This window comes from Leptidea sinapis, chromosome 20 (assembly GCF_905404315.1).
Source record: "Leptidea sinapis chromosome 20, ilLepSina1.1, whole genome shotgun sequence".
Lineage (NCBI taxonomy): Eukaryota > Metazoa > Arthropoda > Insecta > Lepidoptera > Pieridae > Leptidea > Leptidea sinapis.
Genome location: NC_066284.1, coordinates 1,338,541 through 1,363,269, shown reverse-complemented (window position 1 = coordinate 1,363,269; position 24,729 = coordinate 1,338,541). Strand labels below are relative to the sequence as shown.

Below are 24,729 nucleotides of genomic sequence, written 5' to 3'. Positions count from 1 at the left end.
GACAATTATTCACAATAATCATCCTTTAAATAGCACCAACTCTTTTAGGATTGCCCCTTTTACTATTGAAGAATTAAAAGCTGGTCTATCATCAAGAAAGGGCAAATGGTTAGCCGACATTAAAAACGAAATCTCTCCTCCCTGGTCTGTTAAAAAGAAAAAATACTTACACAGAAAATTTTACACCACAATTTGTCGGTTACGTCTGGGACATTCTCGTAGTGGTGCTCATTTATTTAGGATCGGTGTTATAGATTCTCCAACTTGTCAATTCTGTAATTTATCCATCCAAACTCTTGACACATTTTCTTTGACTGTCCCCAATATAATCTTCAAAGATTTACATTGATAGACTGCCTCTTGGATATTTATAAGAATGCTGAAGACATCCCGCGCTCACTGCAGCAGTTATTGAAAACTTATGACTGCTTCGTCATTCGTGAATCGTGCCGCTTTACAAATTTATAGTTTCAACGGTAGGCGAAATTTGAAAATACGGCTTGGCTTTTGACACAATCCCTTACACAGACTTAAAACATATTCGTCCATAAATTATTATTGGACTTGTGTTTATAATGTGTAAATGTAAATATTATATTTGTAGTTATACCTTAAATTAGTTTCATATTATCTTATAATAATATTCATCATTATTACTTATAATTCATGTATAATATATTTCTCATAACGTATATGAGATTTATATTTTAGTATTATATGATAAAAGTTTATTATTAAAAATAAGGGGCTAAGCTTGATCTTCATTGGAACAAGAATATTATCAATAAAAGACTTGGCTTCGGCCTTTCATGCGAACCTATATGTATATGAAGAAAATGAAACATGAAGAACACGAAATACTACTTTTATGGGAAATTGTACTATTTATGTTTGAAGATGAAGATTATATAAATACTTAGCTTGACTTTGAACAAGCTGTGTAACGTGAATAATAGAAAAATAAAAATGAAGACTTGGCTGTATGGGCTTTTGACCCCTTTGCCTGTCCAGATGGACGAACAGAACCAAAAAAAAAAAGGTCTGTGGTTACTAGTTACTACTTACTGACTTTTTATAGTTAATTTTAAGTACTTATTAATATCTACAAAGATTGTAGTATTTATCTATAATTGCCGATTGTATATTGTAAATAATTATAGGTATTAAGTAGGAAGTTTATGCATCTTTTTTTGATTTCATAAATTCATGCTACAATGGGAGATAAAAAGTATAAACAGAGCGTAAGTATTTAATTAAATTAAATTATTTCATGTAGTTTGATTTTTTTTATGTGTTGATTGCTTATTTACAGAAAGCTGATATCGCTAAGCAATTTGATTTACCAGAGAGACAATCAAAAATAACGTCTTTATTAAACCAGGCTGGCCAACAATATTGCATCTGCAGATCTTCAGACAGTTCCAGGTTTATGATGTATGTATAGAGTAAATTAATTTTTGTTTCTTCCTCTCATTGACATCTAATATGATATTTTGAAATCCTGATAACTGTTTCAATATTTTTCCTTTTTTTCGTGTGTGTTTGGAAATTAAACTGTTTATTAGCCATAATATTACTTAAAATTAATTTTTGTTTTAAATTCATATCTTCTTTGTCATAGTTAATGCTATCAACTTAAACCACATATTTATGCAATAGCATTACATTATTTATTTTAGAGCTTGTGATGCCTGCGAGGAATGGTACCATGGAGATTGTATCAATATATCAGAGAAGGAGGCCAAGTACATAAAGAATTACTTCTGTGAAAGATGTCGGGAGGAGGATCCTACATTAAAAACAAGGTTCCGCCCCCAAAAGAGAGAAAATGATCCTGAGGAAGGTATCAATAATTATTTTTGTATAGCTAGTATTATAATAATACTAAGATACTCTCTTATTTCAATTTAATGTATTATAATTTAAAAAAAATTTGTAGCTTTCATTGTTAGATCTTAGGACAACTAAGAAGCAATCCTCATTCTTCTTAATAAACAAAATATTGCATGTGTAGTACCATACTGCAGCCACATATTTACATTGACTATACATATTATAATTTAACTTAACAAATTATATAACAATATTCGTAAAGGAGTAGATAATAATAACTCACAGTACTTACATATCATACATATTATATAATTTGAAATATTAAGCATTCAAACACACTACATTAAAACCATGGGCATGTCACATACTGCCTGCAATGGTGAGAGAGGCAAGTTGCTGTTACTGGAACACTGTATAAATTACAGATATATTCAACTTAGGCTTAGACTAAGACCTGCTATAATTAAAATGTTGTCATGTTTCCGGCAGTCAAAGATGATAGAAAAAAGAAACGCAAAGAAAAGGATCACTCAGAAAATAAGTTGTTGAAAAGAAGCACAAAAGATGGATGCGGAGAATGTTCAGGTTGCTCACAAGTAGCGGATTGTGGACAGTAAGTTTTTTCTTTTCCCTACGTATTATTCATTGTTTTTTGAAGGTAGAAGTGATTATGTCCTCAATATTTAAATGGGGTTTTTAAGAAATTAGAGTAAAACACAATATATGCTTTAGTTATTTGACAATAAACAAACAACTAATTTACCTGATAAAAACTCTTAATGTGGAGTAAATATTTAATAGTAAAGCAAGAGAATTTAATTGTCATCTATTAAGCCCTTTTATTCTGAGTTAGAGTATGTCTCTTAACTCAGTGTTCTGCTTGGCAAAGGCCTGTTGTGGGTCACCCTTCTGCAGTGCTGCTATGAGTTTTTTATCATAAACTCAAATTGACAGCTTTCTATATAGTTATGCGCTTACTTATTCTTTATTCAAATTCAAATATTTTTATTCAAAATAGGATGTGACATCACTTATTGAAAGTCAAATAACTACCACCCATTCCAAAATGAATGCCTCAGACCTGAGAAGAATGGGCGCAACAAACTCAGCGGGCTTTTTTTTTTCATTGAATAAATATGTTTACAAAGTAATATTGTACAATTAAACTTATTATTTAATAGCCTGAGGGCGGTCACTCCATTCCCAATCTGTGGTATCATTAAGAAAGTCATTTATGTTATAGTAACCTTTACCACACAAATGTTTTTTTACAATTCTTTTGAATAATGTTATACTTTTGTTTTGAACATTTTCTGAGATCTTGTTGTAAAAGCATATACATCGCCCCACAAAAGACTTACTAACTCGACTTAGCCGAGTAGTAGGCATCATAAGTTTATGTCTGTTCCTAGTGTTAACATTATGGTTATGACAGTTTCTGGCAAATTCACTTATGTGCCATTATCAAGAATATATTGAGAAGCAGCAGTCAAGATGTTAATTTCTTTGAATTTTGCTCTCAATGATTCTTTAGGACCTAGGTTATAAATAGCGTGAATAGCCCTCTTCTGCAGCACAAATATTGTATTAATATCGGCAGTGTTGCCCCATAGCAATATGCCATAGGACATAATACTAAAGTATACTAGTCGCGCCGTATCTATGTCAGTAAATTGGCTAATCTTTTTAACTGCGTATGCTGCTGAAGTAAGTCTGTTTGCCAATCCTTCAATATGGGGGCCCCATTGTAATTTGGAATCTAGAGTTATGCCAAGAAATATAGCAGATTCCACCGGTTCTATCACCTCTCTGTTTAACAAAACATTTGCATTTACATTTTTGACATTTGGTACGATAAATTTAATGTACTTAGTTTTCTTGCTATTTTATGTATTGTAATATATTTATATAAATATAAATACAAATTCAAATATTGTTATTCAAAGTAGGATTTAATATCATTTATTGAATGTCAAAGACTACCACTATGATACTCAAAAATTTGCAGTTTTCTATTGGTAACAGAATTTTCAATGAATTATAAACGCTATAGTTTCAAGGGATGGATAGAGGTAACAAATGCAAAAGTTATAGGAAGCTACTGCAATATGCTCCTATAAACTATGTTAATAAAAATAAAAACGAAGTAATCCCTTATAATTAACTATTCAACACAATATGTATCAGAAAAGTTAACTGTTCATTTGTATATATATCTTTTGCTTGCTAGTCGATAAGAGATGGCGCTAGTTAAGTTTTCATTTGTATATATCTTTGGCTTGCTAGTCGATAAGAGATGGCGCTAGTTGTTTTCATTAGTAACAATCACACTTATTTTATATTTTGTTTAATTCACACTATAGTTTTATAAATTATATCCTATTTGTTATTCTGGTGTGTAAGCTATATTATTGTAAAGTTTCATCAAAATCTATTCAGTAGTTTTTGCGTTAAAGAAGTTCAAACATACATCCAGACATACAAACTTTCACATTTATAATATTAGTAGGATTATTGTGTTAGAAATTGGTGTCATGGCAATACACACACACACACAAAGTGAGACTATTTGCTTGACCTATGGAATAATTTTGAATTTGTTGGAACAGCTATCCTATCTCCATTTCTTCAAATTATTTCTATGCTAAATATCTAATATATAAAATTCTTGTGTCATGGTGTTAAACTTTGAACTCCTCCAAAACGGCTTGACCGATTCTCATGAAATTTTGAGTGCATATTGGGTAGTTTGGAGAATCGGACAACATCTATTTTTCATCCCCCTAAATGTTAAGGGTGGTCCACTCGATTTTTTTTTTAATTTTTGTTGACATTTTTTTTAATTGATTATGAGTCAGCATTAAAAAATAGATACAACTTCAAATTTTCACCCATCTACGATCAACAGTTACTTTTGTATCGCGATTTTAATATCGGCAATACAACGTTTGCTGGGTCAGCTAGTTTATTTATAACTAATTCATTAGTGCTTTGAGAAAATATAAAATAAGTAAAATTAATAAGGAGATAAGTGTCGTTAAAAAAATCCTAGATGTGGAAAATTATTATATCCAATATTATATAAAATTCTCGTGTGGCAGTTTTGTTACCGAACTCCTCCAAAACGGTAGAAACGATTTGTATGAAATTTTGTGTACATATCGGGTAGGTATGAGAATCGGCCAACATCTATTTTTCATGCCGCTTAATGAAAAGGGTGACCCCCTACCCCGACCCCCCTAGTATTATTTTTTATTTCTTAAACAGTTTTTTTTATTTTTTTCAGCTTTAATATACAAACAATTTCAAATTATCTCCTTTCTACGATCTACAACTATTTTTGTATCGCGATTTTTATATTTTTATATTCCATCCACAGATCTGCAATATGGCAATTGAATACAATAATTGTATATTTGGTAGGTTTGAGGATTTGTCGTCACCTATTTTTTATACGCAAAAATAATAATTATTGAAATTTATTTATTTACTTTATATGGCAATACAACGTTTGCTGGGTCAGATAGTTTGTCTATAATATACATCTATATAAAATATTAAATGAATTTCTTTGCATTCACACATTTTTTATATGACTTGACAATTTGATACGAAAAAGTTGTTTGTTAGTTAGTTAGTTGTGCGCTACTAATGTTTCCATTGACCCTTTGAAATTTCCTTTCAATTACTTTTTATTAAATGTATTTACCTATAGTATAGGGATAGCCACAGAGATCTATAGCCAAATTTACTTAATCTATAGCCATCGCATTATTTGTCAGGCTTACTGATATATCATCCATGAAAACAAAATCTTCATAGAGTAAAAGGGCTTCATAGAGATGAAGTCTTTTAAGTATATGAAGTTATCACATTTGATATAATATAACACTCCTATCAAAGTGCCTATTAAAATTTCAGCTGTGAAGCTTGCGAGGATATGTATAAATATGGTGGGAGTACAAAACTCAAGATAACATGTAAACAAAGGATCTGCATCAAGAATAGAAAGATATCCAGAGTTTCTAGGTACATTTCTGTTTTTTGTTTTTTTTACCCACTTAAATTAATTCTTATATTATAACCTAACTAATTTCACAATAACCTAGTACAGATTACATATTTCGGTTTAAGCTTGTAAATTCACCAGGGGGGTCTTGTGCAAAGGTACGGTAGGTAAGGTACAAAGAGTATAGGTACCCAAGGGCGCCTCTTTGTGCCGTAAAGCAGTAATGTGTAAGCATTACTGTGTTTCGGTCTGAAAGACGCCGTAGCTAGTGAAATTACTGCAAAAAAAAAGCGGCATAATTCATATTATAATAATGAAAGTAAGCCTGCTCTTGATTCTAATCTGACAATATTATCATAAAAAGTGGTATAATTTTTCTGCATATACTAACTAGTAATAATTGGTATATTGATATTATCAATAAGTTTTGGGTTTGTTTATATTTTGGGGGATAAAAATTTACATTATTCAATGTATATATAAATTTTTCATTGAATTTCATCAGACTAATTCCCGTGTCCCCTATATTACAGCAGTAACCGTACAAAGAAAAAGCATCACGAAAGAGAAACATATGAACCTGAGGAGTCTATAGCCCACTTACAGACAGTAGAGCCGAGACATTGCTATGGTCCGCAGTGCACCAGAGCAGCTCAGTATGGGTCCAAGTATTGTTCTCCGCAGTGTGGAATGAAGCTGGCAACCGCTAGAGTGTACCAGGTGAGTTAATTAACTATTACGTACACTATATTTGCTCACAGTGTATTTAGACAGAGGTTACTAACAGAATAGATTCCTTATACCAATTTTTTTTAATTATTTATTTATTTTAGACAACAATAAGTCCATATATAAATGTTAGTGAAACAGTCTTAACCCATCGTCTTCTTCTTCATACGGGCGCTTTCCGCAACTCGACGTCGATATGCGCCTATTTTGCGTGCGAGGGTGGTAAAGGCTACTCCAACCAGCCAAGCTCCTCCAAGAAGTCACCCAACCTCTTAACGTCGCGGAAGACTTCCCGAAGAGCTCCTGGTGACCCCAGGTGCTTCGCCCTGTAGTTTGCCACCTCATTGCATTCCAGCAGAACGTGAGCGGCTGTTTCCTCTGCCCCCAGTCTTAACCCATGGTAGTAAATACAATCTCTCTAATATATAAAATTCTCGTGTCATGGTGTTAAACTTTGAACTCCTCCGAAACGGCTTGACCGATTCTCATGAAATTTTGAGTGCATATTGGGTAGGTCTGAGAATCGAACAACATCTATTTTTCAATCCCTAAATGTTAAGGGTGGTCCACACTAACTTTTTTTATTTTTATTTTTTTTGACATTTTTTTTTAGTTTGTTTGATTATGAGTCAGCATTAAAAATACATACAACTTCAAATTTTCACCCATCTACGATTAACAGTTACTTTTGTATCGCGATTTTAATATCGGCAGTAAACGTTTGCTGACCGACTGACTAATATGTCTACCACCTTCAAAATAATATTAGGACTCCTCTCCAACCTATTTTTGACTCAGGCGATTCTTTTTCATATGATTGCGGTGACACGGCGGCCATCGACACGGTTCTCCACAAACATACCGGACGCATTATAGTAACTATGCACTCCCAACATTATGCTGAAGATGTTAATATATTGGACTCGGAGAGCATAATATTTTTTGAATATTGTCATTATTATTATATTTATGCTTATACCTACTTCAGTAAATTTAATAAAAAATATAAGTAATAAATAAATACTCTAACAAAATCTTTACAATCATGGCTAGTAGTATTTAAATACGACGATACAAAAACGTTCTTAAAATTAAAACTTATGCATCAATACTAACTACTTACTACTATTAATACTAACACTTATTTAATCTTGTCACACACGCAAACACGCACACACACATACACACACACGCACACATATATTACTCTTTTTAGTGAGTTTGCTAATTATCTATAATAATGTATAATGTCTTTCGGAAGGACCTAGCGTCTGCAACTCAGGGTATCCTACCGCAGAGGGTGAGACGGAAGAGGGTGCTATTGATAAGTCGCACCCGATATATATGGTCGACGGCAGACTGAGTTAGCTTGACGTTTGTCTACCTCCCCCGCCCTGCTGCTCACATACCTCAGGCGGTAACTAGCGCCTCCGCGCACACTACAGAAATTACTGGCAAATGAGACTTAACATCGTATGTCTCAAGGTGACGAGCGCAATTGTAGTGCCGCTCAGAATTTTTGGGGCTTTTAAAGAATCCGGAGCGGCGCTGTAATATAATGAACAGGGCGTAACAATTACCATTAGCTGGATTTTCTGCTCGTCTCGTCCCTTATTTTCATAAAAAAAGATAAGAAATAAAAAATCAGAATCTATAAAACTATGTTATTGTATAGAGTTTACATATTTTCTTACATTCTTTGGCATAACATCCCATCGATCTGGCAAATAACTCGCACTGTGGTGCTACCTCAAGTACAGAGTTTAGAATAGAGATGGCTCGTAGTACGGGCGTGTGCTTGTGCGCTTGAGTGCGTTCATACGCGCACGTACGTACGAAGTTGACACTTGACACGCAGTAAACTTTGAACTAAGTATGTGCAGTCTACACTGCCACCAATTATTTTAGAACAAGTTTGATAAGAGTCACATATACCTCCGCAATAGTTCAAAAGCGCGTAGTTTAAGCCTGATTGAATAAAGTTTATTTGTCTATGTTTTACCTGTGTGATACCTTTGTTTTAAACAGGTACTTCCGCAGCGTATACAGGAGTGGTCGCTGTCGAACTGTGTGGCTGAGCAACACAATCGCAAGTCCCTTGAAGTGGTCCGCAGCGGTATCACCAAGGCTCAAACAGCATTACGGGAGTTGGATAAACAACACTCGGAATTGGATGCACTGTTGAGTAGAGCGAAGAATTGGACAATACAACACAGCGAAGAGAAGGTATATATATCCAACTGATTATAATTTTTATGTCAATTTTATGTCTCTCTTCGTAGTCGTTCCCTCCTTTTAATTTCGTTTTCACATACTAATTATAAGTATATGTATGACATATTTTTTTTATGAAAGTAAGGGATGAGACGAGCCAAACGTTCAGCTGATGGTAATTGAAACGCCCTGCCCGTTACAATGCAGTGCCGCTCAGGATTCTTGAAAGAACCAAAAATTCTGAGCGGCACTACAACTGCGTTCGTGACCTTGAGACATAAGTTGTTAAGTCTCATTTGCCCAGTAATTTCACTTAGCTACGGCGCCCTTCAGACCGAAATACAGTAATGCTTACACTTTTATCCTCTCATTTCTTTTTATGGGAATGGGGGACAAACGAGCGTACGGGTCACCTGGTGTAAAGAGGTCACCGCCGCCCACATTCTCTTGCAACACTAGAGGAATCACAGGAGCGTTGCCGGCCTTTAAAGAAGATGTACGCGCTTTTTTTGAAGGTACCCATGTCGTATCGTCCCGGAAACACCGCACAAAGAAGTTCATTCCACAGCTTTGTAGTATACCACGTACGAAAGCTCCTTGAAAACTGCACTGTGGAGGACCGCCACACATCCAGATGGTGGGGATGATATCCTAACTTGTGGCGTGTCGTGCGAAGGTGGAATTCGGCGGCAGGAATTAGGTGAAACAGCTCTTCAGAACACTCCCCGTGATAAATGCGGTAGAAGACACACAATGAAGCGATGTCTCTACGCAACGCCAGGTGAGTTTTCCCCGTCAAACGCTCAAGGCTTCTCTGCGTGCAACGTGGCCGAAGTATAGGAGTAATTTTTATTTCACACTCCCGAAAATAATAACCTTTAAGTCACCTGAACAAGGGGATGAAATCAATTCTTTTCGTTACTGGGAAACCATTTTCGCTGATGTCAAATTGGCAATAAAATCACATACTTTAGTCTATTGAATCATGTCATAACTTTCTATATAGCCACAGCAATTTCGATTTACATTTTTATGAGAATTGCTTAATATTAGCAGCATATAATTACATACACTATGGGTAGAACTACTTAACCGTAATCATAAAAAAAATTGAAAAAAATACATGATTCGCCTTAATAAACGAATTTTCCATATGTTTCATTTTATAAGTCATTTCAGAAGAACCAACTATATGGTATTTTATGCCCACTAGTGCGACCACGAAAGGGTTATTAAAGTTTTATTTCTTATTTAAGATAATTTTTTTATTTGAAAAATTCAGTTAAAAAAAATGTATATTTGAAAAATAAAAAGACTTTGATTTTTAGGTTATTTTTATTAAGGTATTATTATTAATATAGCTTTACCTGTCCTGTGTGTAAAATTTTTAGTTGAGCAACTTTTTGTTGTTTATAGAAAAATATTAAAGCTCACATACTGTCTGTCATTTCAGTAGTTGCTCGACGAAAAAAAAAAAAAAAAACAAACAAAAACTTATATTGATTTGCTTTTTGCAGTAGAAAAACGACCTGCGCTTTATTTAATGAGTCTGCAAGAGTATTCAGACATAAATCTAAAAAAAACGCTATCGGAGGAATGGATGTCTATAAAGCAAAGCACAAACTAGCACTTTCTTGTTAATTGATTTTGTTTGTAACACCTCCATCAAATAAGCTGTTTAGTTGAGTAGAAAGCACGAGAAGTACAAAACTCGACAAAAAAAAGTGTGTGCGTATGTGCTATTCTACGTTTTTAAAAAGAAAAATTTTGTAAAAATCTTGCAAAGATGGATTTGACAATTAATTATTGAATAATAAATACGGCTGTATGGGATTGAACCCTTTGCCTGTCCGAATAATGGACGAAGAAACCAAAAAAAAAAAATAACGAAAGATGCATACGATAGAAAATTTTAGGAACCAACTTCACCCTGTTACTTTTGTGTTACAGTGATGCGCGCGCTTCTTAAAATTTCATTCTTATAATTTTTTCATAACACGCCTAAAGATGTATAACTTCAAATAGTTTCGATGCAAAAGTTGTATGAATGTGATTAAAAATGATTTTGTAAATCCCTAAAATAAAAGTGATTTTGTAATTAATGTAAGATGTGTGTTGTAGGAAGCGGACGATGAAACATCGATGTATTGTATCACGTGCGGCCACGAGATCCACTCGCGGACCGCCGTCAAGCACATGGAGAAGTGTTTCATCAAATACGAGTCGCAGTCTTCGTTCGGGAGCCGGCACTTGACCCGCATCGACGGCCAGAGCATGTTCTGTGACTACTACAACGCCACTAACGGGACCTACTGCAAGAGATTGCGGGTGAGTTTCTTTTTTTATCTCCACCTATTCTTTAAATCCTCTATTAAAGATTCTAAAACAGTTAGCTTGTTGTACTGAATTTCATAATAACACTCCTTTGTTTTTTTTCGATCCCTTCATGCGCACAGAGTTTCAACAGAGAGCCACATTCTTATTGCTCGATGCGTGGTATCTGTATGAAATTCAAAAAAAGAACATTTTCGTTTACGCGCGTTCCACACTACCAGAACTTCGCGCGCCGTAAAACAAACTAGGTTATTCGAATCCCCGCCATAATATAAAGTTAAACCCACATTCGTGTTTTAATACAAGGGGTTAATCAAGTTAATTACACATCATTTGCATAAATAACTAGTGAAGGACGCCGTAGCGAGTGAAATTACTGGGCAAATGAGATTTAACATCATATTATGTGTAAAGGTGACGAGCGCAATTGTAATGCCACTCAGAATTTTTTTTTGTTTTTTTTTATGCCAATACAGGACGAGACGAGCAGGACGTTCAACTGATGGTAATTGATGCGCCTGCCCATGACAATGCAGTGCCTTTCAAGATTCTTAAAAAAAAACCAAAAACTGAGCGGCACTATAATAGACGAGCGCAATTATTGCGCTCGTCACCTTGAGACATAAGATGTTAAGTCTCATTTGCCCAGTAATTACATTACACTACGGCGCCCTTCAGAACGAAACGCAGTAAAGCTTACAAATTACTGCTTCACGGCAGATATAGGCGCCGTTGTGGTACCCATAATCTAACCGGCATCCTGTGCAAAGGAGCCCCCCACTGGTAGATTTTTGTATCAGCCTGAGTGGCACTGCATTATAAGCAAGGGCAGCATCAAATACCATCATGTCAACGTGCTGCTCGTCTCGTCCCTTATTCTCATAAAAAATAAACGCAGAACTTTGTCAGACTCCTGAGAGGCATTGCAATGTATAGGATGTATCAATTACAATTCATATGAGTGTTTGCCTTGATTTACTTCTACTCTTAAAAGAAAACAAAAAACTACGTTTTTCTATGTTTCTTTATATCAACCACCACTAGCGTTAAAGTTTTTTCCGGCACTGTTAATTAGAGAAGTATTTTTAACGACAAACTCATCCAGCTCATCATTTTAAAAACAATCATTTACAAATCATCCTGACGAAGAAACACATGCTTCTTTAACACCTAAACAAAATGTCGCCTAAATACGTAATCCACGATGTTATTGTAACTCTCGTCATAGTTCTGCATAAAAGAGACAAATATACACTTTGTTGGATCATGTATAAACACATCTCCCACATTCATTGGCGGCGACATGGGATGGGTCGTCCCCTTCCCTAAAATATGGTTGAAGGAGGCGATGGCTGGCTCATGCGTCATGCTCGTGAACAGGCGCTGCTTGTGGTGGATGATCAGGATGGTCCTGTTGCTGGAGACTCGGTTTCAGATTATTAAAAGTTATTGTGTGTATATATATATGTATGGATATATATACATATTTATTTATTTATAATCGCTTATAAAATGCGCACAGAATACCTTTATTTATTTATTTATGGTGTACATGTGGATGATGCAGCTACTGTATTCAATAACTTTTGTATTCATTTACATTTACATTTTTGACTTACTCGTGTAAGACATTGACTATTTGACGTTTGAGTGTGTCTGTTGCATCATTTTACATTTTACATATTATATTGTAATTTGAAATTATTTGTAAATCGATGTACTTAAATTGTAAATCTTGATATAAAAGAGTGGCAATGAGTTTCTTGCTACTTCTTCTCATTAGCTCAACCCTTTACGAAGTAGCTGTAGATTCAATAAGAAAAATATTTTTTTTTTGACATTCATAAGTGTCATTTCCGTGACCTACGTGAATAAACTGATTTTGATTTGATTTGATTTGGATTCAATTACGGGCGGCCGTTTTCCCGAACCGACACGACTTATGGACCTCCAAGAAAAAAGGTCGATTACGTATCTCTTGACACCAGCTGTTGTTGCGGATGTCCACGGATGGTTGCCTCACCACCACCACCGTGGGTGAGCCTCGTGTCCGTTTGCCTCCTTTATATAAAAAATATTTAGAACTGCATCATTATTTGCAGGTAATGTGCCCTGAACACTTTAAAGATCCAAAAGTGAGTGACACAGATGTGTGTGGGTGTCCGCTAGTGAGGAACACGTTTAAGCTTACTGGCGAATTCTGCAGAGCTCCCAAGAAGTCTTGTCTGAAACATTATCAGTGGGAGAAGCTGAGGAGGGCAGAGATCGACATGGAGAGGGTCCGGCAATGGCTCAAGTTGGACGAACTGGTGGAACAGGAGAGGAGCATCAGGCTTGCTATGGCTTCCAGGTGGGTTAGAGATTACCAGAGAGTAAACTACTCATCAAGAAGCCCAGGTCCAAGGGTGTCGTAAGAGGCGACTACGGGCTTTTTGAAAGTGGGAGAGTCACGCTGCTGTCTTATGACATCAGCACAATCGGGCCAGACTCGTCCGGGTTACTTACCACACTCGCACAGAATACCGGCGTGAAGTAGCGGCCTAGTGCCGCTATGTTTCGCATAGGTTAGTGTCGAGGACCGGAGGCCATTCCCCCCCGTCCTCCCCCCCCCAACAAAATATGAGAGCGGTATTTAAAGAGAAATTACCCCAGGAGGGTACCGGTTCTTGTAGAGCCGGAGAATCCCTCCCCGAGCATTCGCGCTCGGGCTGCCCCTCGTATTCTGGGGAGGGCACAGTACCGCGTATGTCACAGGACAAACAGGGCAGCAACACCACGGCACCCCGCTCCACGCTTAATGTGGACTTTTGTAACATCCGGGGAATTCACTCCAACTTAAACGCCGTCCACCACCACCTTGAGACGGCGCAGCCGGCCTTGTGTTTCCTTACGGAGACGCAGATATCTCGACCTAGCGATACGTCATATTTAACGTACCCCGGGTACAAAATTGAGCATAATTTCATGCCTCATGCCGGGGTATGTGTGTACGTTAGGGAGGATATCTGCTGTCGCCGTCTCGGCAATTTTGAGGGTAGGGGCCTGTCTACTCTCTGGCTCCGCGTAGATTTAGAGGACCGCGTCCGCATCTATGCGTGGGTCTACAGGTCCCATAGTGGTAACGCAGAAACGGATCACCTCATGGGCTGCGTTCAAGCGGCATTTGATGACGTGCTTGCTCAGATCCCCTCCGCTGAAGTCGTAGTCTTGGGTGATTTCAACGGGCACAATGCCGAATGGCTTGGATCACGTACCACAGACTACGCAGGGCGATCTGTGCATAATTTTGCATTGGCGTATGGTCTGTCCCAATTGGTTGAGTCGCCGACGCGGCTCCCGGATGTGGATAGCCACATGCCGTCCTTATTAGATCTTCTGCTGACTACACATCCCGATGGTTACCAGGTCTCTGTCGACGCCCCTCTCGGAACGTCCGACCATTGCCTGGTCAGGAGTGTAGTGCCTATCCGACGCCAACGTCGCAGACCACCAGCGACCCGCCGCGTTTGGCACTACAAGTTAGCAGATTGGGATAGGATGCGTTCCTTTTTTGCATCCTACCCTTGGGGCAGGGTTTGTTTCCCTTCGGATGATCCTAGTGCCTGCGCCGTTGCAGTAGCCGATGTGATACTGCAGGGCATGGATATTTTTATACCAAGCTCTGTAGTACCGATCGGTGGCAGATCACAGCCCTGGTTCGATGCGTCAGTTAAAGCAGACTCTGACTGCAAAAAATAGGCGTATCGAACTTGGGTTGCGGCGCTGGGCTCAAAGGATCCGAACTGCAAAGTTCTGAAGAGGAAATATAACCGTGCCTCCAGATTTTTTAAGCACCAAATCGCCCGTGCGAAATCGTAGCACGTCGTCAAAATTGGCGAGCAGCTTTCCAGTTACCCGACCGGAACACGCAAGTTCTGGCCGTTGTCGAAAGCTGCTCTTGGTAACTTCAACCAGCCGTCCCATGCCGCCGTTGCACATGAGGAATGACATCCTGGCCCATACGGCAAAAGAGAAAGCCGATCTCCTGTGCACTCTTTTTGCCGCCAACTCGACTCTTGACGACAACGGAAAAACACCGCCGACCATCCCGCGGTGTCAGAGCTCCATGCCTGAAGTACAGTTCCGACAGAAAACTGTTAGGCGAGCTCTGTTTTCGTTGGACGTCAGGAAGTCGAGCGGGCCGGATGGCATTTCTCCAATCGTGCTTAGAACGTGAGTTGACGCCGGTGTTAACGCGTTTATTCCGGCACTCTTATTCAAAAGGCGTAGTCCCTGATTCATGGTAGTCAGCCCTTGTCCATCCGATCCCAAAAAAAGGAGACAGTTCGGATCCGGCAAACTACGGGCCTATTGCTATTACCTCCCTACTCTCCAAAATTATGGAGAGCATAATTAACCGCCAGCTCTTGGTATACCTTGAGGGTCACCAGTTGATCAACGACCGGCAGTACGGCTTTCGCCATGGTCGGTCGACTGGCGATCTTCTGGTATACCTAACACATAGATGGGCGGCGGCTATTGAAAGCAAGGGGGAAGGCCTGGCAGTTGGTCTGGATATAGCGAAGGCCTTTGATCGTGTATGGCACAAGGTGCTCCTCGCAAAACTTCCATCATTTGGGCTTCCCGAGAGCTTATGCAAGTGGACCTCCAGCTTCCTCACTGGGCGCAGCATACAGGTCGTTATCGACGATTATTGCTCGAATCCCAAGCCCGTGAACGCTGGAGTGCCCCAAGGCTGTGTGCTATCTCCCACGCTGTTTCTTCTGCATATCAATGATATGTTGGACACCGCCAACATGCATTGCTATGCAGACGACAGCACTGGTGATGCCGTATACACGGGCCATGCAGGTCTCTCTCGGGAAAACGTCGACCAGTGCCGGGAGAAACTTGTGTCTTCTATCGAGTTCTCTCTCGAGAAGGTCGCAGAATGGGGTAAGTTGAACCTTGTCCAATTTAACCCCCAGAAGACTCAAGTTTGCGCGTTTACCACTAAAAAAACCCCATTTGCCGTATCACTCTTCGAGAACACTTCCCTTAAAGCCTCGCCTACTATCGGAATACTGGGTCTCGAAATCTCGAGCAATTGCCAATTCCGTGGCCATCTGGAGGGCAAAGCCAAACTGGCTTCAAAGAAACTGGGCGTCATAAATAGAGCACGGCAATACTTCAAGCCGGCCCACATTCTAGCGCTCTACAAAGCGCAGGTCCGGCCTCACATGGAGTATTGCTGTCATCTCTGGTCTGGCGCACCCCAGTATCAGCTCGATCCATTTGACCGCGTGCAACGCAGAGCAGCTCGAATTGTCGGTGACCCAGTACTCTGTGAACGGCTGGATCACTTGGCGTTGCGTAGAGACATCGCTTCATTGTGTGTCTTCTACCGCATTTATCACGGGGAGTGTTCCGAAGAGCTGTTCAACCTGATTCCTGCCGCCGAATTTCACCTTCGCACGACACGCCACAAGTTGCGATATCATCCCCACCATCTGGATGTGTGGCGGTCCTCCACAGTGCGGTTTTCAAGGAGCTTTCTTCCTCGTACCACGATGCTGTGGAATGAGCTTCCTTGTGCGGTGTTTCCGGGACGATACGACATGGGTACCTTCAAGAAAAGCGCGTACACCTTCCTTAAAGGCCGGCAACGCTCTTGTGATTCCTCTAGTGTTGCAGGAGAGTGTGGGCGGCGGTGATCACTTAACACCAGGTGACCCGTACGCTCGTTTGTCCTCCTATTCCATAAAAAAAAAAGGTGACCTCGTGTGAAGTGTGAGATCATAGGACAACCTTTATAGCCGTGTGGTGAGCGACCCTACCTACTAAGCTAGAAATCCCGGGTTCGAATCCCGGTACCTGCAAACATTTATATGATGAATATGGATGTTTGTTTCCGAGTCATGGATGTTTATATGTATTTAAGTATGTATATCGCATTAAATATATCGTTGTCTTGCAACCGTAATAATTACATAATTAATAGTACAGGTTACGCCTAATTTGGGGCAAGATAATTTGTGTAAAAGTGTGTCAATATTATTTTTGTTATTAAAGGAGAAAGCAAGCAAGAAGTTATTTTTTTTTATGGTTTCTAGTTGTTATAATATATGTTTTTCTTTGAGATATATTGATATAGAGATAGTTCTGAAGGAAATACAGATTTATTTTATTAGGTCAAAATGAAGCGTTTACGATGTCAAAGTTCTTACCACCGCTTTGGAAAGTTGAGTTTTAATGAGAAGAAGTGGCAAGAAACTCATTGCCATTATTTTTAATCTATTACAGTTTCAGCATGCAGAGGATGCTAGATGAGTACCAACCATCACCATTGCAATTTAATCTGCTACAAAGTAGATGTGTGTAAACACTTTTACGTTTCGGTTTGAACAGTGCTGTGCTTGTGAAATTACTTCTGAGATTTAGCATCCTAATCTCCCAAGTTGACTATGCTTTTATAACAAGATCCCAGAAAATGTTCAAAACAAATGTATTATAAAATTCAAAAGAATTGTTAAATCGTTTCTTAATGATACCACAGATTGGGAATAGTGCAACCGCCCCCAGGCTATTAAAAAAATAAGTTTAATTGAAGTCTTATTAAATAATAAGGTTAAAAAGAATAGAATTTGGAAAAAAGAATTGAATGGCTAGGTACCCAGATAAACCGGTGAGGTTTTCGTGGTACTTATTTTATAAAAATATATGTATTTGTTCTGTATTGGCCAATAAAAAATAAAAAAAAATTGTACAATATTACTTTGTAATCATATTTTTATGAAAAAAAAGGCCCGCTGAGTTGCGCCAGTTCTTCTCAGGTCAGAGGGATACCTTTTGGAATGGGTGGTAGATTTTGACGTTCAGTGACGTTAAGTGATATCGCTATTTTGAATAAAAAATTTTAATTTGTATGTTGCAGGGCTGGCGTGCTCGGCTTAATGTTACATTCAACATACAACCATGAAGTGATGGAGCGAATTACGAAAGCGAACGAGAACGGAAAGCTCAAGGAAGCTTCCTGACATTGGACCACACACTGTCGCCGCTAACGCGAATATTACTGTTAGACCAGTGCTGAATGAAAACTTTGGAAATGATAAAAAGTGAAAAAAATAAGAGTAGGATGAAACCCATTGGAAACACCTTCCTTAAAGGCCGGCAATGCTCCTGTGATCCCTCTGGTGTTGCAGGAGAATGTGGGCGGCGGTGATCACTTAACACCAGGGTACCCGTACACTCGTTTGTCCTCCTATTCCATAAAAAGAAAACGGAAGAGAATATAACAAAAATTAAAAGAAAAATAAATTACGGGTGATCTGAGGTCGGGAAGTGGAAAAGGGGGGTATTTTAAAGTAAAAAAGGTTTATCTCGATTTCCGGCAAAACTGCAAGTAGTATGGAAATAAGTCAAATGGTAAAGTTGTAGGTAATAAAAAGATCATTATTTTTCCTTTCATTTTTGTTATATTCTCTTCCATTTCCAATGGGTTTCATCCTACTATTATTTTTTTTGGTTTCAAAAATTATCGACACTGGTCTATGTATATAAATGTATCTATTGTGCTGTCTGTACATATATAATAATTAATATAATTATACTCAGATAATTATTTGTTTATTTGCTCATTTATTTCTAGGAATATAAACAGTTATTTCAATAAAATAAAAACACAATAAACAATTAAGAGCTAATTACAGATAGACTAATAGACAAAAGAAGTACTAACAAGAAGAATTAGTTATATATTCTAATATTATAAGCACACTTACTGTCAGTAATTAGCTATCAATAATCTGAAGCTGTCCCAATATACCCGATAATGTCATTCTTATCGCCTTATATTGGGACGCGTGAATTTCAATATTCATACAAATTTCTATCACTGGTAAGCTATATGTCCTCCCATTGACAGACAGCGTGTACGGATAAGGTGAGTTACCGTCGATTAGTTTATTGGGACAGAAAAGTCAACGTTAGTTACGATTTTTATCTCAAGTAGGCCACAACCGGAGATAGACTGAATATAGGGAACGGCCATTAATATTTACAAGTTAGTCCACGGATTCAAAAAATGATTTCAGAATAAATTGTTTTATTCCGTTATGAGTTGTATTAAACACCGCCACCACCAGTGGGAGGCTCTTTTGCACAGGATGCCGGCTAAATTATTAGTACCACAAAAGCGCTTATTTCTGCCCTGAAGCAGTAATGTGAATTATCTGTTTCGGTCTGAAGGGCGTCGTAGCTAGTGAAATTACTGGGCAAATGAGATGTTACTTCTTATGTCTTAAGAAGACGAGCGCAATTGTAGTTCCGCTCAGTATTTTTGGATTTTTCAACTCTCATAAATAAACATATCTAACTAATTATTTCACTTCTTAGTTTATTATAGGTAGAGCTAGACCGCAAGATATAACTATTGCTGCGGTAGTAAGTGGATGATTGAGATACAACCACTGACCTGTTTAAATACCACTGGACAGGTTGTTCCATATCTTTCACAGCAAATTTTTTGTGCGTATTTGAAGCGCAAATCGCGAGCGTCCAGAGAACTAATTTTGACGTATAATACAAATTGCTGCGAAGGAACGTACAATATTTTTGCATTTTGAGTTTATTTCGTTCTTTTTCCGTGTTATTTATACTTCAAGAATAAACGTAATATATCCCATATCGTCCTATATTAAATAAACTAATTTTTGACACTTAAATGTTTGTGTCAGATTGTATTTAATTCATGTCCATACAGATAAAGAAAAAAAGTGTGTGTGTGCATACTTATGTATGCACGCAAGAAGTTATACTTCTTTCGACTAAAAAAGCAAAAACCCTTAAAACTATTTATTCCTCGTGCTATTCTAGTAGTTTGTAGAAAGAAAAAAAAAATCTTGCAACGATGGCTTTGACAATTAATTATTAAATGACGAATACGGCTGTACGGGCTTGAACCCTTTGCCCATCCTAATAATGGACGAAGAAACCAAAAAAATAATGAATGTCGCAATCGTCAGAAAATTTTAGGAACCAACTTCACCCTGTTACTTGTGTGTTACAGTGATGCGAGCGCATCTTAAAATTTCACTCTCATAATTTTTTCATAACGCGCCTAAATAATTACAACTTCCAAAAGAAACCAGAATATCAAGCGGTCACATGCCTGTCTGTATCGATCAAACTGAACAGAGCACCGCTATTTCTGTCTACAGCTCTAGACGTGCGAGAATGAGAGGACCCGACTGAATTCTGCAAATCAGCTTTGTCACTACTACGAATATTTCCATGAGTTAAATCTATGGTAAAGTACACATGCAACTTCTAGAATAACACAACAAAGTGAGAACAAGTGATACTTAAAATTTAAATTTTAGAATTTGTACTTTTGTTACTTCAGAACTTTCGACTGGGTGAACTGATTTTGATTATTTTTTTTTATTTGAAAGCTGGTGCTCCCGTGTGGTCTCTTTGCAATTTGGCATCCATGAGAAAACCATAAAAGTCTCAAATTTGCTATAAGTATGCACGCGACAAATGGACGAATAACTCAATATTGCGCCAACTGATGTCGATGATTCTTTACTGTAAAGGATATACTTGAAAGGTAGTTTGGTGAGAGTTTGGTTTGGATTTAGGTTCTAATTATGGGATCCATGACAAAGTAACTAACTCTTCAATTCTTAGGAGCAAATTAACGATAGGTACCTACTTGGCTGAATATTTTTATGCTATCAGGATATTTAAGTTACCTAAGGTAAACTTTGGCAGAATTTCTAACTGTATGTAATAAAATTGCAATGCGCTTACGTTAAAACAACCGACTCCAAAAAAAACCTATATATTCTAAAACAATAGCTATAATATTCACTAAAACGTAAACAAATAGTTGCGTATTTGTATACAATCTGATTAATTAATCTAATTCTAGTAACGATTATATTTATTTTTGGAATCGGGAGGTCGTTTAACGGTAGTTAGAATAGTAAGATAATAGGGTAGGTACTAAATGAACCCGTAGATGTTATTTTTTCTTAACATCTCTTCGTTTAAGGAAAAAAATAAAAGTATTTCCATGCCTGGGCAGCATTTGATCGGTTAATCTCTTTTCAAGTTGTAATATATAACTATGTGGTAGTAGAGACAACAAGCAATATTTTTTATATAAACTAGGACGGAGAGTCATATATTGGCCGATTTTACGCATAAACGGTTGACAATACAATAAACATTTTGGAAGTAGGTATCCATAAACCGCTTAGATACGCTAACACAGATGTTCTTTCAGTATAAATTAATGTGGTGTCTTTTCGACTCCCTGACAAGGGTAACCATCATATTACTTACCTAGTTTTGATAATTAACTAATTTAAAAACCTTAAACAGACAAACCGTTACAGACAAGACAGTTGGTATACTATAAGTGTTCAGGAAATCTTTCGTATATCCCTGTCAAATGTTTCAGGAAATTCCGGTCAACCTTAGGATCTCATGTCTAACTGGTCGAATGTCATTCTACTAAGATATATATAATACGTAATGTGGTATTTTTTATGATAATACGGGACGAGGCGAGCAGGTCATCCAGCTGATGGTAATTGATACGCCCTGCCCATTACAATGCAGTGCCGCTCAGGATTCTTGAAAAGCCCAAAAATTCTGAGCGGCACTACAATAGCGCTCGTCACCTTGAGACATAAGATGTTAAGTCTCATTTGCCTAGTAATTTCACTAGCTACGGCGCCCTTCAGACCGAAACACAGTAATGTATACGCATTACTACTTCACGGCAGAAATAAGCGCTGTTGTGGTACCCATAATCTAGCCGGCATCCTTTACAAAGGAGCCACCCACTGATAATATCCAGTCCTTTGAAATAGCTACTACTTATAACTGCTACTTCAAACTACCTATTTAGTCATAGCGACGTAATCTCAAGCAACTGCTTTCATAGGTAACTGAAATAAAATATTTCGTTAGCACACATTATAAACAAAAGAATCCCAACCAGGTATCGTTCTACATAGCTATGCCTACGAGTGGACTTTACCGAGATAGATTTGAAGGATGTGATTCGGTAAGTATCCTCAAAGAATAATACCTGAATATTGCTTCGAATTTATCTAATGGCCTTCATTTCAAAAACTATTGGACGAGTCTATAATCTATGAAAGCATGTAAAATAATAATTAACGTCGCAAAAATGTGGTTCAGCCAGACTTCGGGGCTTAAGACGTTAAATTGAAGCTGAGGCCATGGCTTTCGAGGAACGGCATTGAAAAGCAAAAATTAAGAAATAATGGCGGCGATATCGCAATCTTTACAAAAGAGAGTTATTGAATTTTCCAATTAGCTAATAGTCACAGTAAAAAAGTCTGACTCTTGCGGATGCACTTTGTCAAATATAGAACCAACTAATGACAGCGTAAATAATAAGACAGTTTTGTATTGAAATTGTTGTCACCCTACCATTAGGGGTGCAAATTGCGTAAGTTATGCGCATTATCTTTGGTTCCGTTTAATTAAAATCATATTAGTTTTGGGGGAATTCGACGCAATGTAGTAGAGCACAGTAAAATAAGGAACTTATGGGTTTATTGAAAATGTAGGTTGACATTTGTTGATTTCTTTAGTGAATTATAGGAGTCTAACGAATAGCATTGGTAATTTAAATAACTTGTCAATTAGGTACCTACTGAATATAGACGTCAATAACCCTCAAAGAAACCGCCCATTAATTTCAAATTATTAAATAAAAGTCTTTTTATGAAAAATCTTAACCTTAACCAGGGTGGTTAAGTGAGCGATTATTTTATATGACCAATGAATTTCTGAATGCGAGTAATGTGATGATATGAAATGTGAAACTTTTTATTAATAATTAATTATACAATATTTATTATTGTTAGTCTGTTATTATTTTATTATTATATTAGTCTGTATTTTTTTATAAATAAAAATTTATTAAAATTTTATTGCTCCTGATGCAGACATGTTTCAGCATTTTATTTTCTTGTGTGTTTAATTACATATAACATTTATTGTATTAAATTAATTTGCATCCCTAGTTAGACGAAACATGTGAAACTGTAAGATTGTACCATCGTAACATACTTATATATATGTTTATACGCAAATAATTAATTTGATTGATTGATTGATAAGATGGCGGCTGATCCCATTCTCAACGCGTGGAGATTATATTTCAAATATTAGCACTATTCTATTCTCTCAATTTAAAGTACTTACTTGCATGAGTACAAGGTATTCTGTTGTAATTGAAATAATAAAAGGCATTTATTTTTAAAAATTGATTCCTTTGGAATTCTTTTTGATGTAATTTCTAATATACTAGATAGTACTACCGCTTCGGAAACAAATGGTGCTCTGAGAGAGAAGAAGCGGCGCAAGAAAACCTCTTTTAATAGATATATTCATATCAAAGAATTATTACCTGCAAATAATATATTTTAATTAAATTATTATTACTAAAATCTAACCAGTAATTTAGTATTGATACACGAGTAAGTGACAGAACTATCAGATTACCCTGTGTCATTAATAGCTACAAACAGGCGCATTATTTTATTTACCCAAACTAAATATTTACCCATTATATTTACCCAAAGTGGTATTACACAATACCAATCATCACCCTGAGACTTTATATATTTATTTTATCAAAATACACACTATCATTACAGTATATTCCAATGCGATAGAGGTACATACAATATTTCACTTTTTTACATCCTTAAATTTTATAACATATTATAAATCTTTATACCTCCTGAAGCCAGTTCCGACGAGGAAGTTACTGGACCACACTCAGTACTTAACCATAAAAAGCTAGTTGCCAGTATCACTCGTGAAATGCAAAAAGTAATTAAAACGGAATTATACGAACTAACGAGTGCAATGGACCATATGAATGGCCAAATTACAGATTTAGAACAAATTATAAGACAGCAAGATGTTACCATAAAATCACTTCTTACCAAAAATATTGAGCTGATAAATAGAAACAAAAACCTAGAACTCCGTCTAGCCGCCACAGAGCAACAGATTAGTGGTATCGAACAAAAAATGTTGGCTAGTACTATAGAAATAGCAGGCGTTCCAGAAATCCCTAATATGAGTCTGGATCAAGTAATGCAATGTATAGCTCAAAAACTGGAAGTCTGATATTGTAACCTGTCGCCGAATGCCTAAGCCAAAGGACCCTCACCCAGGACACATATTAGTTGAAGTAAAGTCCGATTTAGTGCGTAACCAGTGGTTGGTGTCTTCTAAGTGTAAGGATATTACAGCTGGAGATATCGTACAGCGAGCTCCTGCAGAACAAGCTGCTCGTCGATTATTTATACGTGAAGCACTTACCTACCGAACAAAAAATCTACTATACAATGCTAAACTAAAGTTGAAAGATACCTATAAATTCATTTGGTGTAAATCAGGTACTATTTATGTTAAAAAAACAGATGATAAGAGCCGCCCTCACATTATACGCTTTCTATCAGATATTGAATCCCTAGCAAGTAAACAATAATAAATTATTAGCTGTGTATCTACTTCAGATCACTAGATTTTATTTAACAATAAGACTATTACTTTATAATAATGGA

At 37.1% G+C, this 24,729-nt stretch overlaps 1 protein-coding gene across 3 annotated transcripts; it reads left to right on the top strand.

The window, feature by feature from the left end:
- The first annotated feature begins 751 nt into the window (after positions 1 to 751).
- On the top strand, positions 752 to 18,719 carry LOC126970247 (CXXC-type zinc finger protein 1-like). 3 transcript variants are annotated; one of them, XM_050816065.1, is made up of 10 exons: positions 756 to 1,241; positions 1,313 to 1,434; positions 1,680 to 1,843; positions 2,323 to 2,446; positions 5,755 to 5,862; positions 6,379 to 6,562; positions 8,600 to 8,797; positions 10,907 to 11,113; positions 13,222 to 13,469; positions 18,033 to 18,719. In XM_050816065.1, exons 1-10 carry the CDS (start codon positions 1,215 to 1,217, stop codon positions 18,133 to 18,135), a joined length of 1,485 nt encoding a protein of 494 aa, XP_050672022.1. In that variant the 5' UTR covers positions 756 to 1,214; the 3' UTR covers positions 18,136 to 18,719. The 3 variants fall into 3 exon arrangements, with proteins under 3 accessions (XP_050672023.1, XP_050672022.1, XP_050672021.1); XM_050816064.1 differs by having other exon boundaries at positions 760 to 1,241; positions 6,376 to 6,562; XM_050816066.1 differs by lacking the exon at positions 13,222 to 13,469 and having other exon boundaries at positions 752 to 1,241; positions 6,376 to 6,562.
- Positions 18,720 to 24,729: the final 6,010 nt, after the last annotated feature.